A 1,116-nucleotide genomic window follows, 5' to 3' on the forward strand; every position below is an offset into this window, starting at 1 on the left:
ACAGGAAAGAGCTGCCCAGCCGCACCCAGTGCGCCACGATGCCCCCCCGGGCCCTGCCAAACCTTTGCCTCCCGCAAGCCCTGCCTGGCACCTGGGGCTTCTTGGGGAGCAGGCACTGCCCCAGCCGCGGGCTGGGCATCCCTCGGTCCCAGCTCTTCCCCCGGCAGCAAGTTACCTACTGGCCGGCTCAAAGCACTTCTGCTCTTCCCTGTATTCAAAAGCTAATTCCAGAATGCTTTTTTTTTTGTTGTTGTTGTTGTTTGCCTGTCCCTTGAGCCACTTGCTTGGCTCTCGCTACACAGAACTGGCAGGGAGGCTCCAGCTAAAAGAGCAACTCCTCCAGCGACGCGCAGGGCGCCTGTCTGCACCTCCTGCAAGGGCTCCCTTTCCACGCTGCGACTCAAACGCCAGCAGCCGCGGCCTCTTCAGTCGTCAGCACAGGCGGCACTTGAGCCCTGCATTTTGGCTCCTTAGAAGACTTTAAAAAGACTGCAGGGCCATTCCAGAAAAGCACGCTTCAGTCCTCATATGCTTACAATGAGACATATTCACACTCCGTTACACAGGGAATTTGAGATGCTTTACCTTTTTTAGCTCCTTCTGGCACTATTCTGTACACTTTATAGGGATCTGAGATGTCCAGCTGGCTTCTCTCTACCAGTTCTTCAAAGTCATTGCTCTTGTTCAAAGCACACCTTAATCTTGTCTTCCAGGTAGGGGGATCTGGTTTATCAATGCCCTCTCTGAACTTTCCTTTAAAAAGAGCCCAAGCCTGGAAACATTTCAGATAATCAAAAGAGCAAGAAAAAAAAAAAAAAAAAAAAAAAGAAAAAAGAAAAAAAGGAAAAAGAAAAAGAATTAACTACAAGGTACAAGTCCACAATGCTTGAAACAGCATACATGTGTGTGCTTATATGTGCATGAATTTAGTCCCTACAGGTTTAGGCTAAGAAAAAAAGCAGCACGGTAAGGTAGGACAAACATTCTGACAGGCACAAGGAAACAGGAGAAAATGATCCAGCGTGGAAATAGATGGGCTGCAGTCCCACAAGCATTTAGCTCCACACGGAGAAGGGGGAAAGGGTGGGCTGTCTCATCCCACAGACACAGTGGCCA

The 1,116-nt window shown here is 49.6% G+C and overlaps 1 protein-coding gene across 2 annotated transcripts in view; it reads right to left on the bottom strand.

Moving 5' to 3' along the window:
- IRF4 (interferon regulatory factor 4) overlaps window positions 1-1,116 on the bottom strand; it is a 14,010-nt gene that overhangs the window by 12,432 nt on the left and 462 nt on the right. For both annotated transcript variants that reach the window (XM_010284206.1, XM_010284205.1), the window contains exon 2: window positions 586-772. In XM_010284206.1, the coding sequence (XP_010282508.1) occupies window positions 586-772 (187 nt within the window). The remainder of the gene's footprint in view (window positions 1-585; window positions 773-1,116) is intronic.

Source organism: Phaethon lepturus, unplaced genomic scaffold (genome assembly GCF_000687285.1).
Source record: "Phaethon lepturus isolate BGI_N335 unplaced genomic scaffold, ASM68728v1 scaffold29413, whole genome shotgun sequence".
In the NCBI taxonomy this organism is placed as follows: Eukaryota; Metazoa; Chordata; class Aves; order Phaethontiformes; family Phaethontidae; genus Phaethon; species Phaethon lepturus.